The 19,254-nt window shown below is 29.0% G+C and overlaps 1 protein-coding gene across 29 annotated transcripts; it reads left to right on the forward strand.

Moving 5' to 3' along the window:
* The first annotated feature begins 571 nt into the window (after positions 1–571).
* LOC113556393 lies at positions 572–7,268 on the forward strand. Of its 29 annotated transcripts, none has more exons than XR_003625205.1 (11): positions 935–994; positions 1,771–1,988; positions 2,185–2,320; positions 2,602–2,753; positions 3,019–3,148; positions 3,436–3,587; positions 3,853–3,982; positions 4,270–4,399; positions 5,998–6,127; positions 6,415–6,544; positions 7,249–7,268. XR_003625205.1 is itself a non-coding variant. In XM_026961299.1 (5 exons), the coding sequence occupies exons 2-4, from the start codon at positions 1,808–1,810 to the stop codon at positions 4,365–4,367; spliced, it is 312 nt and encodes a 103-aa protein (XP_026817100.1). In that variant the 5' UTR covers positions 935–994; positions 1,771–1,807; the 3' UTR covers positions 4,368–4,399; positions 4,687–4,734. The 29 variants fall into 29 exon arrangements, 1 of the variants encoding a protein (XP_026817100.1); XR_003625204.1 differs by lacking the exon at positions 7,249–7,268 and adding an exon at positions 6,832–6,925 and having other exon boundaries at positions 2,185–2,336; XR_003625203.1 differs by lacking the exon at positions 7,249–7,268 and adding an exon at positions 6,832–6,925.
* The last annotated feature ends 11,986 nt before the right edge of the window (positions 7,269–19,254 follow it).

Raw genomic sequence — 19,254 nt, forward strand, 5'->3', positions numbered from 1 at the left:
CATATATAAAACATATTTAACGGACAACATTTTTTCAAATGACTATACGGCAACTCACTCAAGGAATTCTGACGCATGGATTCACTAATCTCACACGTGGGAAAGTATCAACATCCTACGTTAATAATGGACTCGAGGATGTCGAGAATATTAAAGGTTCTATGCACTGTACATATAATAGTTACTCAAAGTAAATAATATTCAATTGATAGAAATGCATCAAAAAATTGGTGTCATGAATCCCTGACCATTACATTAACTAAATGATTCTAATTTCCTATTATTTACTTTCATATATTTCAGTTTAGCTGATACTTCATCAACACTATAAAACGTGGTTTTTTATGATAAATTTGACGTACATTATAAATTCATAATTTAAATGCTTATAAAACACTGAATTCTCAAGTTATTCTCTAACCATTATACGAATTTAATTGACTACATATTTTTAGATGGATGTACGGCAGTTCACTTAAAGAATTCTGACGCATGGATTCACTTATCTCACACGTGGGAAAGTATCAACATCCTATATTGCAAATGGACTAGAAGATGCTGAGAATAATACATGTTATATGCAATGTACGTGTAATGGTTATTGAATGTAATTGATAGGAAATGAATAGTAATGTAACAAAAGTTTAGTGTCATGAAACCCTGACCATTACATTAAGTAAATGATTCTAATTTACCATTATTAACTTTCATAAATTTCAAATAACCTGTTACACTATAAACATTATACAACTCAGTTGTATTTGATACTTTTTACTCATATTACAAATTCATAATTTAAATGCTTATAAAACAATGAATTCTCAAGTTATTCTCCAACCATTATACAAATTTAATTGACTACATATTTTTAGATGGCACTACGGCAGATCACACAAGGCATGCTGAGACATGGATTCACATTTCTCACACGTGGGAAAGTATCAACATCCTATGTTAATAATGGAATTGAAGATGTTGAAAATAATAATGCAATGTATGTGTATTGGTTATTGAATGTAATTAGTACTAAATTAATAGTAGTGTAAAAATTGAGATTTGTTAAAAATGTGAATTAAAATTTTGTAAACACCTTTAGTTTGTTATTATTACTGTTAAAGATTCCTTTAGCTATAAAATTCTCTTTATTTTTACTACTTGTGTATACGATTAACAAGACGGAATTCACAAATTCATATTTTAAATTGTATATAAAACACTCTAATATTAAGTTAATGTTTAAAAAAGTTGTCCAAATGATGAAATAAATGATTGTATTATACCATTATTAAAATCGTCACCCGTTTCATTTAACCTCATGCTTTGGACACACTATAAAACATACTATTGGCAAATAATACAAATTCTTATTTATTTCAATTTGAATATGATCAATTATAGGATATTGTACAAGTGCATTCTTTAAATACACTATTTTTACGTTATAATCAAACAAAACAATCCAGTAGATTTGTACTATCTTATATGGTTTATCAATATTATTATTTGTTATCATGGGTAATACGTTTTAATTTCGTATATTATTGCAGTTTTACATTTATATTATGGGTATATGATTTTCAGCTGTAAATTGTTTTCAAATTTTTTGTAATAAGAATGAAGTTTGTCCGTTAGTTTTTTTCCACATCTGAATTAATCAGTGTTGGCCGCGTACTCGTTGTCATATATAAATTTTAGTACTCCTTATGGTGCGTTGTAGTGTCATTTTATAATTCATTTATAAAACATATTTAACAGACTACCTTTTTTCAGATGACAATAGAGCAGTTTACTCAAGGAATTGAGACGCATGGATTCACTTATTTCACACGTTGGAAAGTATCAACATCCTACATTAATGGACTGGAGGAGGTCGAGAATATTGCAGGTTTTATGCAGTCTACGTATAATAGTTACTCAAAGTAATTAAAATTCAATTGATAGAAGTGCATCAAAAAGATGGTGTCATGAAACCCTGACCATTACATAAAGTAAATGATTCTAATTTCCCATTATTGACTTTCATAATTTTCCAATAACCTGTTATTTTATAAACATTATACAACTCAGTTGTATTTGATACTTTTGACTCACATTACAAATTCATAATTTAAATGCTTATAAAACACTTAATTCTCAAGCTATTCTCCAACCATTATACGAATTTAATTGACTACATATTTTCAGAAGGCAGTATGGCAGATCACTCAAGTCACGCTGATACATGAATTCACATTTCTCACGCGTGGGATAGTATCAACAGCCTACGTTGCAAATGGACTAGAAGATGCTGAGAATAATACGTGTTATATGCAATATACATGTAATGGTTATTGAAAGTAATTGATAGAAAATGAATAGTAATGTAACAAAAGTTTAGTGTCATGAAACCCTGACCATTACATTAAGTAAATAATTCTAATTTCCCATTATTGACTTTCATAATTTTCCAATAACCTGTTATTTTATAAACATTATACAACTCAGTTGTATTTGATACTTTTGACTCACATTACAAATTCATAATTTAAATGCTTATAAAACACTTAATTCTCAAGCTATTCTCCAACCATTATACGAATTTAATTGACTACATATTTTCAGAAGGCAGTATGGCAGATCACTCAAGTCACGCTGATACATGAATTCACATTTCTCACGCGTGGGATAGTATCAACAGCCTACGTTGCAAATGGACTAGAAGATGCTGAGAATAATACGTGTTATATGCAATATACATGTAATGGTTATTGAAAGTAATTGATAGAAAATGAATAGTAATGTAACAAAAGTTTAGTGTCATGAAACCCTGACCATTACATTAAGTAAATGATTCTAATCTCCCATTATTAACTTTCATAATTTTCAAATAACCTGTTACACTATAAATATTATACAACTCAGTTGTATTTGATACTTTTTACTCATATTACAAATTCATAATTTAAATGCTTATAAAACACTGAATTCTCAAGTTATTCTCCAACCATTATACAAATTTAATTGACTACATATTTTTAGATGGCAGTACGGCAGATCACTCAAGTCACGCTGATACATGAATTCACATTTCTCACGCGTGGGATAGTATCAACAGCCTACGTTGCAAATGGACTAGAAGATGCTGAGAATAATACGTGTTATATGCAATGTACGTGTAATGATTATTGAATGTAATTGATAGGAAATGAAAAGTAATGTAACAAAAGTTTAGTGTCATGAAACCCTGACCATTACATTAAGTAAATAATTCTAATTTCCCATTATTGACTTTCATAATTTTCCAATAACCTGTTATTTTATAAACATTATACAACTCAGTTGTATTTGATACTTTTGACTCACATTACAAATTCATAATTTAAATGCTTATAAAACACTTAATTCTCAAGCTATTCTCCAACCATTATACGAATTTAATTGACTACATATTTTCAGAAGGCAGTATGGCAGATCACTCAAGTCACGCTGATACATGAATTCACATTTCTCACGCGTGGGATAGTATCAACAGCCTACGTTGCAAATGGACTAGAAGATGCTGAGAATAATACGTGTTATATGCAATATACATGTAATGGTTATTGAAAGTAATTGATAGAAAATGAATAGTAATGTAACAAAAGTTTAGTGTCATGAAACCCTGACCATTACATTAAGTAAATGATTCTAATCTCCCATTATTAACTTTCATAATTTTCAAATAACCTGTTACACTATAAATATTATACAACTCAGTTGTATTTGATACTTTTTACTCATATTACAAATTCATAATTTAAATGCTTATAAAACACTGAATTCTCAAGTTATTCTCCAACCATTATACAAATTTAATTGACTACATATTTTTAGATGGCAGTACGGCAGATCACTCAAGTCACGCTGATACATGAATTCACATTTCTCACGCGTGGGATAGTATCAACAGCCTACGTTGCAAATGGACTAGAAGATGCTGAGAATAATACGTGTTATATGCAATGTACGTGTAATGATTATTGAATGTAATTGATAGGAAATGAAAAGTAATGTAACAAAAGTTTAGTGTCATGAAACCCTGACCATTACATTAAGTAAATGATTCTAATCTCCCATTATTAACTTTCATAATTTTCAAATAACCTGTTACACTATAAACATTATACAACTCAGTTGTATTTGATACTTTTTACTCATATTACAAATTCATAATTTAAATGCTTATAAAACACTGAATTTTCAAGTTATTCTCCAACCATTATACAAATTTAATTGACTACATATTTTCAGATGGCAGTACGGCAGTTCACTTAAGGAATTCTGACGCATGGATTCACTTATCTCACACGTGGGAAAGTATCAACATCCTATGTTGCAAATGGACTTGAAGATGCTGAGAATAATACGTGTTATATGCAATGTACGTGTAATGGTTATTGAATGTAATTGATAGGAAATGAATAGTAATGTAACAACAGTTTAGTGTCATGAAACCCTGACCATTACATTAAGTAAATGATTCTAATCTCCCATTATTAACTTTCATAAATTTCAAATAACCTGTTACACTATAAACACTATACAACTCAGTTGTATTTGATACTTTTTACTCATATTACAAATTCATAATTTAAATGCTTATAAAACACTGAATTCTCAAGTTATTCTCCAACCATTATACAAATTTAATTGACTACATATTTTTAGATGGCACTACGGCAGATCACACAAGGCATGCTGAGACATGGATTCACATTTCTCACACGTGGGAAAGTATCAACATCCTATGTTAATAATGGACTTGAAGATGTTGAAAATAATAATGCAATGTATGTGTATTGGTTATTGAATGTAATTAGTACTAAATTATTAGTAGTGTAAAAATTGAGATTTGTTAAAAATGTGAATAAAAATTTTGTAAACACCTTTAGTTTATTATTATTACTGTTAAAGATTCCTTGAGCTATAAAATTATCTTTATTTTTACTACTTGTGTATACGATAAAGAAGACGGAATTCACAAATTCATATTTTAAGTTGTATATAAAACACTCTAATATTAAGTTAATGTTTAAAAAAGTTGTCCAAATGATGAAATAAATGATTGTATTATACCATTATTAAAATCGTCACCCGTTTCATTTAACCTCATGCTTTGGACACACTATAAAACATACTATTGACAAATAATACAAATTCTTATTTATTTCAATTTGAATATGATCAATTATAGGATATTGTACAAGTGCATTCATTAAATACACTATTTTTACGTTATAATCAAACAAAACAATCCAGTAGATTTGTACTATCTTATATGGTTTATCAATATTATTGTTTCTTATCATGGGTAATACGTTTTAATTTCGTATATTTTTGCAGTTTTACATTTATATTATGGGTATATGATCTTCAGCTGTAAATTGTTTTCAAATTTTTTGTAATAAGAATGAAGTTTATCCGTTAGTTTTTTTCCATATCTGAATTAATCAGTGTTGGCCGCGTACTAGGTGTCATATATAAATTTTAGTACTTCTTATGGTGTGTTGTAGTGTCATTTTATAATTCATTTATAAAACATATTTAAAAGACTACATTTTTTCAGATGACAATACAGCAGTTTACTCAAGGAATGGAGACGCATGGATTCACTTATCTCACACGTGGGAAAGTATCAACATCCTACATTAATGGACTGGAGGAGGTCGAGAATATTGCAGGTTTAATGCAGTCTACGTATAATAGTTACTCAAAGTAATTAAAATCAATTGATAGAAGTGCATCAAAAAGATGGTGTCATGAAACCCTGACCATTACATTAAGTAAATGATTCTAACCTCCCATTATTAACTTTCATAATTTTCAAATAACCTGTTACACTATAAACATTATACAACTCAGTTGTATTTGATACTTTTGACTCATATAACAAATTCATAATTTAAATGCTTATAAAACACTGAATTCTCAAGTTATTCTCCAACCATTATACGAATTTAATTGACTACATATTTTTAGAAGGCAGTACGGCAGATCACTCAAGTCACGCTGATACATGAATTCACATTTCTCACGCGTGGGATAGTATCAACAGCCTACGTTGCAAATGGACTAGAAGATGCTGAGAATAATACGTGTTATATGCAATGTACGTGTAATGGTTATTGAATGTAATTGATAGGAAATGAATAGTAATGTAACAAAAGTTTAGTGTCATGAAACCCTGACCATTACATTAAGTAAATGATTCTAATCTCCCATTCTTAACTTTCATAATTTTCAAATAACCTGTTACACTATAAACATTATACAACTCAGTTGTATTTGATACTTTTTACTCATATTACAAATTCATAATTTAAATGCTTATAAAACACTGAATTCTCAAGTTATTCTCCAACCATTATACAAATTTAATTGACTACATATTTTCAGATGGCAGTACGGCAGTTCACTTAAGGAATTCTGACGCATGGATTCACTTATCTCACACGTGGGAAAGTATCAACATCCTATGTTGCAAATGGACTTGAAGATGCTGAGAATAATACGTGTTATATGCAATGTACGTGTAATGGTTATTGAATGTAATTGATAGGAAATGAATAGTAATGTAACAAAAGTTTAGTGTCATGAAACCCTGACCATTACATTAAGTAAATGATTCTAATCTCCCATTATTAACTTTCATAATTTTCAAATAACCTGTTACACTATAAACATTATACAACTCAGTTGTATTTGATACTTTTGACTCATATAACAAATTCATAATTTAAATGCTTATAAAACACTGAATTCTCAAGTTATTCTCCAACCATTATACGAATTTAATTGACTACATATTTTTAGAAGGCAGTACGGCAGATCACTCAAGTCACGCTGATACATGAATTCACATTTCTCACGCGTGGGATAGTATCAACAGCTTACGTTGCAAATGGACTAGAATATGCTAAGAATAATACGTGTTATATGCAATGTACGTGTAATGGTTATTGAATGTAATTGATAGGAAATGAATGGTAATGTAACAAAAGTTTAGTGTCATGAAACCCTGACCATTACATTAAGTAAATAATTCTAATTTCCCATTATTAACTTTCATAAATTTCAAATAACCTGTTACACTATAAACACTATACAACTCAGTTGTATTTGATACTTTTGACTCATATAACAAATTCATAATTTAAATGCTTATAAAACACTGAATTCTCAAGTTATTCTCCAACCATTATACAAATTTAATTGACTACATATTTTTAGATGGCACTACGGCAGATCACTCAAGTCACGCTGATACATGAATTCACATTTCTCACGCGTGGGATAGTATCAACATCCTATGTTAATAATGGACTTGAAGATGTTGAAAATAATAATGCAATGTATGTGTATTGGTTATTGAATGTAATTAGTACTAAATTATTAGTAGTGTAAAAATTGAGATTTGTTAAAAATGTGAATAAAAATTTTGTAAACACCTTTAGTTTGTTATTATTACTGTTAAAGATTCCTTTAGCTATAAAATTATCTTTATTTTTACTACTTGTGTATACGATAAAGAAGACGGAATTCACAAATTCATATTTTAAGTTGTATATAAAACACTCTAATATTAAGTTAATGTTTAAAAAAGTTGTCCAAATGATGAAATAAATGATTGTATTATACCATTATTAAAATCGTCACCCGTTTCATTTAACCTCATGCTTTGGACACACTATAAAACATACTATTGACAAATAATACAAATTCTTATTTATTTCAATTTGAATATGATCAATTATAGGATATTGTACAAGTGCATTCATTAAATACACTATTTTTACGTTATAATCAAACAAAACAATCCAGTAGATTTGTACTATCTTATATGGTTTATCAATATTATTGTTTCTTATCATGGGTAATACGTTTTAATTTCGTATATTTTTGCAGTTTTACATTTATATTATGGGTATATGATCTTCAGCTGTAAATTGTTTTCAAATTTTTTGTAATAAGAATGAAGTTTGTCCGTTAGTTTTTTTCCATATCTGAATTAATCAGTGTTGGCCGCGTACTAGGTGTCATATATAAATTTTAGTACTTCTTATGGTGTGTTGTAGTGTCATTTTATAATTCATTTATAAAACATATTTAAAAGACTACATTTTTTCAGATGACAAAACAGCAGTTTACTCAAGGAATGGAGACGCATGGATTCACTTATCTCACACGTGGGAAAGTATCAACATCCTACATTAATGGACTGGAGGAGGTCGAGAATATTGCAGGTTTAATGCAGTCTACGTATAATAGTTACTCAAAGTAATTAAAATCAATTGATAGAAGTGCATCAAAAAGATGGTGTCATGAAACCCTGACCATTACATTAAGTAAATGATTCTAATCTCCCATTATTAACTTTCATAATTTTCAAATAACCTGTTACACTATAAACATTATACAACTCAGTTGTATTTGATACTTTTGACTCATATAACAAATTCATAATTTAAATGCTTATAAAACACTGAATTCTCAAGTTATTCTCCAACCATTATACGAATTTAATTGACTACATATTTTTAGAAGGCAGTACGGCAGATCACTCAAGTCACGCTGATACATGAATTCACATTTCTCACGCGTGGGATAGTATCAACAGCCTACGTTGCAAATGGACTAGAAGATGCTGAGAATAATACGTGTTATATGCAATGTACGTGTAATGGTTATTGAATGTAATTGATAGGAAATGAATAGTAATGTAACAAAAGTTTAGTGTCATGAAACCCTGACCATTACATTAAGTAAATGATTCTAATCTCCCATTCTTAACTTTCATAATTTTCAAATAACCTGTTACACTATAAACATTATACAACTCAGTTGTATTTGATACTTTTTACTCATATTACAAATTCATAATTTAAATGCTTATAAAACACTGAATTCTCAAGTTATTCTCCAACCATTATACAAATTTAATTGACTACATATTTTCAGATGGCAGTACGGCAGTTCACTTAAGGAATTCTGACGCATGGATTCACTTATCTCACACGTGGGAAAGTATCAACATCCTATGTTGCAAATGGACTAGAAGATGCTGAGAATAATACGTGTTATATGCAATGTACGTGTAATGGTTATTGAATGTAATTGATAGGAAATGAATAGTAATGTAACAAAAGTTTAGTGTCATGAAACCCTGACCATTACATTAAATAAATGATTCTAATCTCCCATTATTAACTTTCATAATTTTCAAATAACCTGTTACACGATAAACATTATACAACTCAGTTGTATTTGATACTTTTTACTCATATTACAAATTCATAATTTAAATGCTTATAAAACACTGAATTCTCAAGTTATTCTCCAACCATTATACAAATTTAATTGACTACATATTTTCAGATGGCAGTACGGCAGTTCACTTAAGGAATTCTGACGCATGGATTCACTTATCTCACACGTGGGAAAGTATCAACATCCTATGTTGCAAATGGACTAGAAGATGCTGAGAATAATACGTGTTATATGCAATGTACGTGTAATGGTTATTGAATGTAATTGATAGGAAATGAATAGTAATGTAACAAAAGTTTAGTGTCATGAAACCCTGACCATTACATTAAATAAATGATTCTAATCTCCCATTATTAACTTTCATAATTTTCAAATAACCTGTTACACGATAAACATTATACAACTCAGTTGTATTTGATACTTTTTACTCATATTACAAATTCATAATTTAAATGCTTATAAAACACTGAATTCTCAAGTTATTCTCCAACCATTATACAAATTTAATTGACTACATATTTTCAGATGGCAGTACGGCAGTTCACTTAAGGAATTCTGACGCATGGATTCACTTATCTCACACGTGGGAAAGTATCAACATCCTATGTTGCAAATGGACTTGAAGATGCTGAGAATAATACGTGTTATATGCAATGTACGTGTAATGGTTATTGAATGTAATTGATAGGAAATGAATAGTAATGTAACAACAGTTTAGTGTCATGAAACCCTGACCATTACATTAAGTAAATGATTCTAATTTCCCATTATTAACTTTCATAAATTTCAAATAACCTGTTACACTATAAACACTATACAACTCAGTTGTATTTGATACTTTTTACTCATATTACAAATTCATAATTTAAATGCTTATAAAACACTGAATTCTCAAGTTATTCTCCAACCATTATACAAATTTAATTGACTACATATTTTTAGATGGCAGTACGGCAGTTCACTTAAGGAATTCTGACGTATGGATTCACTTATCTCACACGTGGGAAAGTATCAACATCCTATGTTGCAAATGGACTAGAAGATGCTGAGAATAATACGTGTTATATGCAATGTACGTGTAATGGTTATTGAATGTAATTGATAGGAAATGAATAGTAATGTAACAAAAGTTTAGTGTCATGAAACCCTGACCATTACATTAAGTAAATGATTCTAATCTCCCATTATTAACTTTCATAATTTTCAAATAACCTGTTACACGATAAACATTATACAACTCAGTTGTATTTGATACTTTTTACTCATATTACAAATTCATAATTTAAATGCTTATAAAACACTGAATTCTCAAGTTATTCTCCAACCATTATACGAATTTAATTGACTACATATTTTTAGAAGGCAGTACGGCAGATCACTCAAGTCACGCTGATACATGAATTCACATTTCTCACGCGTGGGATAGTATCAACAGCCTACGTTGCAAATGGACTAGAAGATGCTGAGAATAATACGTGTTATATGCAATGTACGTGTAATGGTTATTGAATGTAATTGATAGGAAATGAATAGTAATGTAACAAAAGTTTAGTGTCATGAAACCCTGACCATTACATTAAGTAAATGATTCTAATCTCCCATTCTTAATTTTCAAATAACCTGTTACACTATAAACATTATACAACTCAGTTGTATTTGATACTTTTTACTCATATTACAAATTCATAATTTAAATGCTTATAAAACACTGAATTCTCAAGTTATTCTCCAACCATTATACAAATTTAATTGACTACATATTTTCAGATGGCAGTACGGCAGTTCACTTAAGGAATTCTGACGCATGGATTCACTTATCTCACACGTGGGAAAGTATCAACATCCTATGTTGCAAATGGACTAGAAGATGCTGAGAATAATACGTGTTATATGCAATGTACGTGTAATGGTTATTGAATGTAATTGATAGGAAATGAATAGTAATGTAACAAAAGTTTAGTGTCATGAAACCCTGACCATTACATTAAATAAATGATTCTAATCTCCCATTATTAACTTTCATAATTTTCAAATAACCTGTTACACGATAAACATTATACAACTCAGTTGTATTTGATACTTTTTACTCATATTACAAATTCATAATTTAAATGCTTATAAAACACTGAATTCTCAAGTTATTCTCCAACCATTATACAAATTTAATTGACTACATATTTTCAGATGGCAGTACGGCAGTTCACTTAAGGAATTCTGACGCATGGATTCACTTATCTCACACGTGGGAAAGTATCAACATCCTATGTTGCAAATGGACTTGAAGATGCTGAGAATAATACGTGTTATATGCAATGTACGTGTAATGGTTATTGAATGTAATTGATAGGAAATGAATAGTAATGTAACAACAGTTTAGTGTCATGAAACCCTGACCATTACATTAAGTAAATGATTCTAATTTCCCATTATTAACTTTCATAAATTTCAAATAACCTGTTACACTATAAACACTATACAACTCAGTTGTATTTGATACTTTTAACTCATATTACAAATTCATAATTTAAATGCTTATAAAACACTGAATTCTCAAGTTATTCTCCAACCATTATACAAATTTAATTGACTACATATTTTTAGATGGCAGTACGGCAGTTCACTTAAGGAATTCTGACGTATGGATTCACTTATCTCACACGTGGGAAAGTATCAACATCCTATGTTGCAAATGGACTAGAAGATGCTGAGAATAATACGTGTTATATGCAATGTACGTGTAATGGTTATTGAATGTAATTGATAGGAAATGAATAGTAATGTAACAAAAGTTTAGTGTCATGAAACCCTGACCATTACATTAAATAAATGATTCTAATCTCCCATTATTAACTTTCATAATTTTCAAATAACCTGTTACACGATAAACATTATACAACTAAGTTGTATTTGATACTTTTTACTCATATTACAAATTCATAATTTAAATGCTTATAAAACACTGAATTCTCAAGTTATTCTCCAACCATTATACAAATTTAATTGACTACATATTTTCAGATGGCAGTACGGCAGTTCACTTAAGGAATTCTGACGCATGGATTCACTTATCTCACACGTGGGAAAGTATCAACATCCTATGTTGCAAATGGACTTGAAGATGCTGTGAATAATACGTGTTATATGCAATGTACGTGTAATGGTTATTGAATGTAATTGATAGGAAATGAATAGTAATGTAACAAAAGTTTAGTGTCATGAAACCCTGACCATTACATTAAGTAAATGATTCTAATCTCCCATTATTAACTTTCATAATTTTCAAATAACCTGTTACACGATAAACATTATACAACTCAGTTGTATTTGATACTTTTTACTCATATTACAAATTCATAATTTAAATGCTTATAAAACACTGAATTCTCAAGTTATTCTCCAACCATTATACAAATTTAATTGACTACATATTTTCAGATGGCAGTACGGCAGATCACTCAAGTCACGCTGATACATGAATTCACATTTCTCACGCGTGGGATAGTATCAACAGCCTACGTTGCAAATGGACTAGAAGATGCTGAGAATAATACGTGTTATATGCAATGTACGTGTAATGGTTATTGAATGTAATTGATAGGAAATGAATAGTAATGTAACAAAAGTTTAGTGTCATGAAACCCTGACCATTACATTAAGTAAATGATTCTAATCTCCCATTATTAACTTTCATAATTTTCAAATAACCTGTTACACGATAAACATTATACAACTCAGTTGTATTTGATACTTTTTACTCATATTACAAATTCATAATTTAAATGCTTATAAAACACTGAATTCTCAAGTTATTCTCCAACCATTATACGAATTTAATTGACTACATATTTTTAGAAGGCAGTACGGCAGATCACTCAAGTCACGCTGATACATGAATTCACATTTCTCACGCGTGGGATAGTATCAACAGCCTACGTTGCAAAAGGACTAGAAGATGCTGAGAATAATACGTGTTATATGCAATGTACGTGTAATGGTTATTGAATGTAATTGATAGGAAATGAATAGTAATGTAACAAAAGTTTAGTGTCATGAAACCCTGACCATTACATTAAGTAAATAATTCTAATCTCCCATTATTAACTTTCATAATTTTCAAATAACCTGTTACACTATAAACACTATACAACTCAGTTGTATTTGATACTTTTTACTCATATTACAAATTCATAATTTAAATGCTTATAAAACACTGAATTCTCAAGTTATTCTCCAACCATTATACAAATTTAATTGACTACACATTTTTAGATGGCACTACGGCAGATCACACAAGGCATGCTGAGACATGGATTCACATTTCTCACACGTGGGAAAGTATCAACATCCTATGTTAATAATGGACTTGAAGATGTTGAAATTAATAATGCAATGTATGTGTATTGGTTATTGAATGTAATTAGTACTAAATTAATAGTAGTGTAAAAATTGAGATTTGTTAAAAATGTGAATAAAAATTTTGTAAACACCTTTAGTTTGTTATTATTACTGTTAAAGATTCCTTTAGCTATAAAATTCTCTTTATTTTTACTACTTGTGTATACGATAAAGAAGACGGAATTCACAAATTCATATTTTAAGTTGTATATAAAACACTCTAATATTAAGTTAATGTTTAAAAAAGTTGTCCAAATGATGAAATAAATGATTGTATTATACCATTATTAAAATCGTCACCCGTTTCATTTAACCTCATGCTTTGGACACACTATAAAACATACTATTGACAAATAATACAAATTCTTATTTATTTCAATTTGAATATGATCAATTATAGGATATTGTACAAGTGCATTCATTAAATACACTATTTTTACGTTATAATCAAACAAAACAATCCAGTAGATTTGTACTATCTTATATGGTTTATCAATATTATTGTTTCTTATCATGGGTAATACGTTTTAATTTCGTATATTTTTGCAGTTTTACATTTATATTATGGGTATATGATCTTCAGCTGTAAATTGTTTTCAAATTTTTTGTAATAAGGATGAAGTTTGTACGTTAGTTTTTTTCCATATCTGAATTAATCAGTGTTGGCCGCGTACTAGTTGTCATATATAAATTTTAGTACTTCTTATGGTGTGTTGTAGTGTCATTTTATAATTCATTTATAAAACATATTTAAAAGACTACATTTTTTCAGATGACAATACAGTAGTTTACTCAAGGAATGGAGACGCATGGATTCACTTATCTCACACGTGGGAAAGTATCAACATCCTACATTAATGGACTGGAGGAGGTCGAGAATATTGCAGCTTTAATGCAGTCTACGTATAATAGTTACTCAAAGTAATTAAAATTCAATTGATAGAAGTACATCAAAAAGATGGTGTCATGAAACCCTGACCATTACATTAAGTAAATGATTCTAATCTCCCATAATTAACTTTCATAATTTTCAAATAACCTGTTACACTATAAACATTATACAACTCAGTTGTATTTGATACTTTTTACTCATATTACAAATTCATAATTTAAATGCTTATAAAACACTGAATTCTCAAGTTATTCTCCAACCATTATACGAATTTAATTGACTAAATATTTTTAGAAGGCAGTACGGCAGATCACTCAAGTCACGCTGATACATGAATTCACATTTCTCACGCGTGGGATAGTATCAACAGCCTACGTTGCAAATGGACTAGAAGATGCTGAGAATAATTCGTGTTATATGCAATGTACGTGTAATGGTTATTGAATGTAATTGTTGGAAATGAATAGTAATGTAACAAAAGTTTAGTGTCATGAAACCCTGACCATTACATTAAGTAAATGATTCTAATCTCCCATTATTAACTTTCATAATTTTCAAATAACCTGTTACACTATAAACATTATACAACTCAGTTGTATTTGATACTTTTTACTCATATTACAAATTCATAATTTAAATGCTTATAAAACACTGAATTCTCAAGTTATTCTCCAACCATTTTACAAATTTAATTGACTACATATTTTCAGATGGCAGTACGGCAGTTCACTTAAGGAATTCTGACGCATGGATTCACTTATCTCACACGTGGGAAAGTATCAACATCCTATGTTGCAAATGGACTAGAAGATGCTGAGAATAATACGTGTTATATGCAATGTACGTGTAATGGTTATTGAATGTAATTGATAGGAAATGAATAGTAATGTAACAACAGTTTAGTGTCATGAAACCCTGACCATTACATTAAGTAAATGATTCTAATTTCCCATTATTAACTTTCATTAATTTCAAATGACCTGTTACACTATAAACACTATACAACTCAGTTGTATTTGATACTTTTTACTCATATTACAAATTCATAATTTAAATGCTTATAAAACACTGAATTCTCAAGTTATTCTCCAACCATTATACAAATTTAATTGACTACATATTTTTAGATGGCACTACGGCAGATCACACAAGGCATGCTGAGACATGGATTCACATTTCTCACACGTGGGAAAGTATCAACATCCTATGTTAATAATGGACTTGAAGATGTTGAAAATAATAATGCAATGTATGTGTATTGGTTATTGAATGTAATTAGTACTAAATTAATAGTAGTGTAAAAATTGAGATTTGTTAAAATGTGAATAAAAATTTTGTAAACACCTTTAGTTTGTTATTATTACTGTTAACGATTCCTTTAGCTATAAAATTCTCTTTATTTTTACTACTTGTGTATACGATAAACAAGACGGAATTCACAAATTCATATTTTAAGTTGTATATAAAACACTCTAATATTAAGTTAATGTTTAAAAAAGTTGTCCAAATGATGAAATAAATGATTGTATTATACCATTATTAAAATCGTCACCCGTTTCATTTAACCTCATGCTTTGGACACACTATAAAACATACTATTGACAAATAATACAAATTCTTATTTATTTCAATTTGAATATGATCAATTATAGGATATTGTACAAGTGCATTCATTAAATACACTATTTTTACGTTATAATCAAACAAAACAATCCAGTAGATTTGTACTATCTTATATGGTTTATCAATATTATTGTTTCTTATCATGGGTAATACGTTTTAATTTCGTATATTTTTGCAGTTTTACATTTATATTATGGGTATATGATCTTCAGCTGTAAATTGTTTTCAAATTTTTTGTAATAAGGATGAAGTTTGTACGTTAGTTTTTTTCCATATCTGAATTAATCAGTGTTGGCCGCGTACTAGTTGTCATATATAAATTTTAGTACTTCTTATGGTGTGTTGTAGTGTCATTTTATAATTCATTTATAAAACATATTTAAAAGACTACATTTTTTCAGATGACAATACAGTAGTTTACTCAAGGAATGGAGACGCATGGATTCACTTATCTCACACGTGGGAAAGTATCAACATCCTACATTAATGGACTGGAGGAGGTCGAGAATATTGCAGCTTTAATGCAGTCTACGTATAATAGTTACTCAAAGTAATTAAAATTCAATTGATAGAAGTACATCAAAAAGATGGTGTCATGAAACCCTGACCATTACATTAAGTAAATGATTCTAATCTCCCATAATTAACTTTCATAATTTTCAAATAACCTGTTACACTATAAACATTATACAACTCAGTTGTATTTGATACTTTTTACTCATATTACAAATTCATAATTTAAATGCTTATAAAACACTGAATTCTCAAGTTATTCTCCAACCATTATACGAATTTAATTGACTAAATATTTTTAGAAGGCAGTACGGCAGATCACTCAAGTCACGCTGATACATGAATTCACATTTCTCACGCGTGGGATAGTATCAACAGCCTACGTTGCAAATGGACTAGAAGATGCTGAGAATAATTCGTGTTATATGCAATGTACGTGTAATGGTTATTGAATGTAATTGTTGGAAATGAATAGTAATGTAACAAAAGTTTAGTGTCATGAAACCCTGACCATTACATTAAGTAAATGATTCTAATCTCCCATTATTAACTTTCATAATTTTCAAATAACCTGTTACACTATAAACATTATACAACTCAGTTGTATTTGATACTTTTTACTCATATTACAAATTCATAATTTAAATGCTTATAAAACACTGAATTCTCAAGTTATTCTCCAACCATTTTACGAATTTAATTGACTAAATATTTTTAGAAGGCAGTACGGCAGATCACTCAAGTCACTCTGATAGCATGAATTCACATTATCTCACCGTGGGATAGTATCAACATCCTACGTTGCAAATGGACTAGAAGATGCTGAGAATAATTCGTGTTATATGCAATGTACGTGTAATGGTTATTGAATGTAATTGATAGGAAATGAATAGTAATGTAACAACAGTTTAGTGTCATGAAACCCTGACCATTACATTAAGTAAATGATTCTAATTTCCCATTATTACTTTCATAATTTCAAATGACCTGTTACACTATAAACACTATACAACTCAGTTGTATTTGATACTTTTTACTCATATTACAAATTCATAATTTAAATGCTTATAAAACACTGAATTCTCAAGTTATTCTCCAACCATTATACGAATTTAATTGACTATATATTTTTAGAAGGCAGTACGGCAGATTCACTTAAGTAATTCTGACTACATGATTCACATTATCTCACAGCGTGGGATAGTATCAACAGCCTACGTTGCAAATGGACTAGAAGATGCTGAGAATAATACGTGTTATATGCAATGTACGTGTAATGGTTATTGAATGTAATTGATAGGAAATGAATAGTAATGTAACAACAGTTTAGTGTCATGAAACCCTGACCATTACATTAAGTAAATGATTCTAATTTCCCATTATTAACTTTCATAAATTTCAAATAACCTGTTACACTATAAACACTATACAACTCAGTTGTATTTGATACTTTTTACTCATATTACAAATTCATAATTTAAATGCTTATAAAACACTGAATTCTCAAGTTATTCTCCAACCATTATACAAATTTAATTGACTACATATTTTTAGATGGCACTACGGCAGATCACACAAGGCATGCTGAGACATGGATTCACATTTCTCACACGTGGGAAAGTATCAACATCCTATGTTAATAATGGACTTGAAGATGTTGAAAATAATAATGCAATGTATGTGTATTGGTTATTGAATGTAATTAGTACTAAATTAATAGTAGTGTAAAAATTGAGATTTGTTAAAAATGTGAATAAAAATTTTGTAAACACCTTTAGTTTGTTATTATTACTGTTAAAGATTCCTTTAGCTATAAAATTATCTTTATTTTTACTACTTGTGTATACGATAAACAAGACGGAATTCACAAATTCATATTTTAAGTTGTATATAAAACACTCTAATATTAAGTTAATGTTTAAAAAAGTTGTCCAAATGATGAAATAAATGATTGTATTATACCATTATTAAAATCGTCACCCGTTTCATTTAACCTCATGCTTTGGACACACTATAAAACATACTATTGACAAATAATACAAATTCTTATTTATTTCAATTTGAATATGATCAATTATAGGATATTGTACAAGTGCATTCATTAAATACACTATTTTTACGTTATAATCAAACAAAACAATCCAGTAGATTTGTACTATCTTATATGGTTTATCAATATTATTGTTTCTTATCATGGGTAATACGTTTTAATTTCGTATATTTTTGCAGTTTTACATTTATATTATGGGTATATGATCTTCAGCTGTAAATTGTTTTCAAATTTTTTGTAATAAGGATGAAGTTTGTACGTTAGTTTTTTTCCATATCTGAATTAATCAGTGTTGGCCGCGTACTAGTTGTCATATATAAATTTTAGTACTTCTTATGGTGTGTTGTAGTGTCATTTTATAATTCATTTATAAAACATATTTAAAAGACTACATTTTTTCAGATGACAATACAGTAGTTTACTCAAGGAATGGAGACGCATGGATTCACTTATCTCACACGTGGGAAAGTATCAACATCCTACATTAATGGACTGG

Source organism: Rhopalosiphum maidis, chromosome 3, assembly GCF_003676215.2.
Source record: "Rhopalosiphum maidis isolate BTI-1 chromosome 3, ASM367621v3, whole genome shotgun sequence".
In the NCBI taxonomy this organism is placed as follows: Eukaryota; Metazoa; Arthropoda; class Insecta; order Hemiptera; family Aphididae; genus Rhopalosiphum; species Rhopalosiphum maidis.

Coding starts and splice junctions, on each gene's coding strand:
- LOC113556393 (XM_026961299.1), top strand. CDS start 1,808: ATGGATTCACTTATTTCACACGTTGGAAAGTATCAACATCCTACATTA. Junction 1,886..2,184: donor GGAGGTCGAGAATATTGCAG/GTTTTATGCAGT, acceptor ACATATTTTCAG/AAGGCAGTATGGCAGATCAC. Junction 2,321..4,269: donor GTGTTATATGCAATATACAT/GTAATGGTTATT, acceptor ACATATTTTCAG/ATGGCAGTACGGCAGTTCAC.